At 37.0% G+C, this 2374-nt stretch overlaps 1 protein-coding gene across 3 annotated transcripts in view; it reads right to left on the reverse strand.

Annotated features, from left to right (window-relative positions):
• znf608 (zinc finger protein 608) overlaps positions 1–2374 on the reverse strand; it is an 86120-nt gene that overhangs the window by 18967 nt on the left and 64779 nt on the right. For all 3 annotated transcript variants that reach the window (XM_036213749.1, XM_036213748.1, XM_036213750.1), the window contains exon 3: positions 1238–1325. In XM_036213749.1, the coding sequence (XP_036069642.1) occupies positions 1238–1325 (88 nt within the window). The remainder of the gene's footprint in view (positions 1–1237; positions 1326–2374) is intronic.

A 2374-nucleotide genomic window follows, 5' to 3' on the forward strand; every position in this document is an offset into this window, starting at 1 on the left:
CCAGTTACTAACCAATTTTTTTTACTACTTTAATTTTTAGAAAAATAAGTTCTGGTTAGCATCCGTAACTTGTTTTTATTACTTCACCTTTTTACTAAGTATTTAAAAAAACAAAAATCACTTCAATTTTTTTTTTTTAACTTTGATGTCCCTTTAGGGCCTCCACACTAAGGCAAAAAGCCGCAGAAAAATACCTTTTTTGGGGTGTTTTTTGTTTAGTTTTTTGGGGGGGTAGCTAAAGGGTTAATGTAATATTTTGTTTTTGACTTTTATCCAAAGAGTAAATAATCAGAGGATATGCCTTTTATTTTGTCGGTTCACATTAAGAAGCTTCAGCTTCTGCTGGCAGACACAACAGTAAAGAGCATGCAAATGAATAAAGTAATTCAGTCCTCACTTTCTGAGATTAAGCTGTAATTGCCATGACAACTATCATTTACAATCGGGAGCAATAATTGAAAGGTTTCAGCGGGGCGCGGAGGGAGCGTCACATTTTCCACTCAGCGATTACAAAAAGCTCTCAGCGTTTGTGGAACAGCTGGGATGTGAAGACGAGTGTTTTTGTGTCAGCTCATCACTGAACGGCGGTGGACAACCTCTGAGCCAATTTACAGCTTTTATCATTTTAGGGCTCTAAAGCACATCAAACAAAAAGTGCCCTTTGGTAAAAGGCTAAACACAACTATAAAATGCTTTGACTCGTGGATCACACTAGGACAAAAGCAGAGAAGAATGTTGGAAAAACGACTGTAGTATTTGCTTGGATGGGTGGCAGAGAAAGAAGGAATCAACCACAACCAGGTAGAAATCCTTAAGGGTTTCTTGTCTTTAGTAAACCTAAATGTAATATTTACACAAGCCACCCACAAGTAGAAGACATCTGAATTAGATAATCAGCAGGAGATGGGACAGATAAACAAGCAGGACACTCACAGTTGACAGATGGTATTAATATTAGACACTTTCTGGTTTGAAGAATAAATATCAGCTGTAAAAAGTCATTGAGATATCATTCAGTGTTCTCAATTATGGCTTTGCTGTTTACAAGAATGTGCTTTAAATATAAGTAAACAAAGGATAGAGCCAGGAGGAGCTCCACTGACTGAAAACGGAAAATGAAAACAGATTTCTGTGAAGAAACCGGTACTGGTCTGCAGCCTGGAGGCCGGGGAACACTGCTGTTGGCCAGTCTTTATGAGTTTGTGATGCAGCAAGAGGAAGGAGAAAGGAAAGTTACCTTGGAGGAGCCCAGTCATGCTTGGTGCAGTCTAACAGAGTTCCCACGTAGGTTCTCTTTCTCCAGGTGACGTTCACCACCAGGACACCTGTTAGACACATGGAACAGGTAGAAGATTCAGTGTTGGATTTGAAACCATGCCATCCAGGTAAAATTATAAACAGTTATCCCAGAGGAGCCCAAAGAAGACTAAAGAAGACCTGCATTCCCATGATCTGCCCAGGGGTCTGCAACCTGCAGCTCTAGAGCCAAATGTGGCTCTTTTACAAAAGAAAAATAAAATTGATTCTAAATGTTAAAAAGTAACAATAAAGCAAGAAGTGAGAAAGATGTAAAGGATAAAAAAAGTGAACTAACTCAAACTTTAATTGATTCACAGTTGAAGGACAGTGTGCATGACAAGTCAAACTATAACATTTTGACACATTTGTGTGCGTTCTGTCCTGTGATACAAAAAAATCAATGGAAGTCAATAAATATAACAAGAATTGAGGCGCACTGGATTATTGACCCAATTTTCTATTTTTGAAAAAATTAAGGAATTTTAAGTGTGTTGGAAAAAAATATGTCAGGGGTCACTTAACTGGCTTGGATTTCTTTTTTTTTTGTTACATTCTGGCAGAGGTGCACCAACAACAGTGAAATTAACTATTTTTATTTAATTAGTGACATTTCCACTTCCTACTACTACTTTTGCTGCATTGAAATGATCATATGTGACAGGGTGTCTTTTATTTTGAAAGAAACTTCAGTCAAAAGTTAAATAAAGGCTGTTATCTTTCACCGTATTCTCTGGAGTATAAGTCACATTTTTTTCGTAGTTGAGCCAGGGGTGCAATTTATATTCAGGAGCGACTTATTTGTTTGGTTTTTTTTCTTTTTTTGTACATAAATAGGCTCATATATTTGTAATTTTCCCAGTAAACACTAGTTGTCTTTTAGCGGTTGTTTCCTCTAACAACCACTAGAGGGAGCTGCATCTAAAGTATCTGCTCCTGACAGCAGCAGAAGAAGTGTCGTCCAAAACAAACATGGAAGAGAATCTGATTGTTTTCCTCTTAAACTTTTATATTTTTCTTATACAGATCAAAAGATTAATATTATTGTTTTTATTTCTTTAGCTACACTGGGCTTAGT

This window comes from Oryzias melastigma, linkage group LG9 (genome assembly GCF_002922805.2).
Source record: "Oryzias melastigma strain HK-1 linkage group LG9, ASM292280v2, whole genome shotgun sequence".
In the NCBI taxonomy this organism is placed as follows: Eukaryota; Metazoa; Chordata; class Actinopteri; order Beloniformes; family Adrianichthyidae; genus Oryzias; species Oryzias melastigma.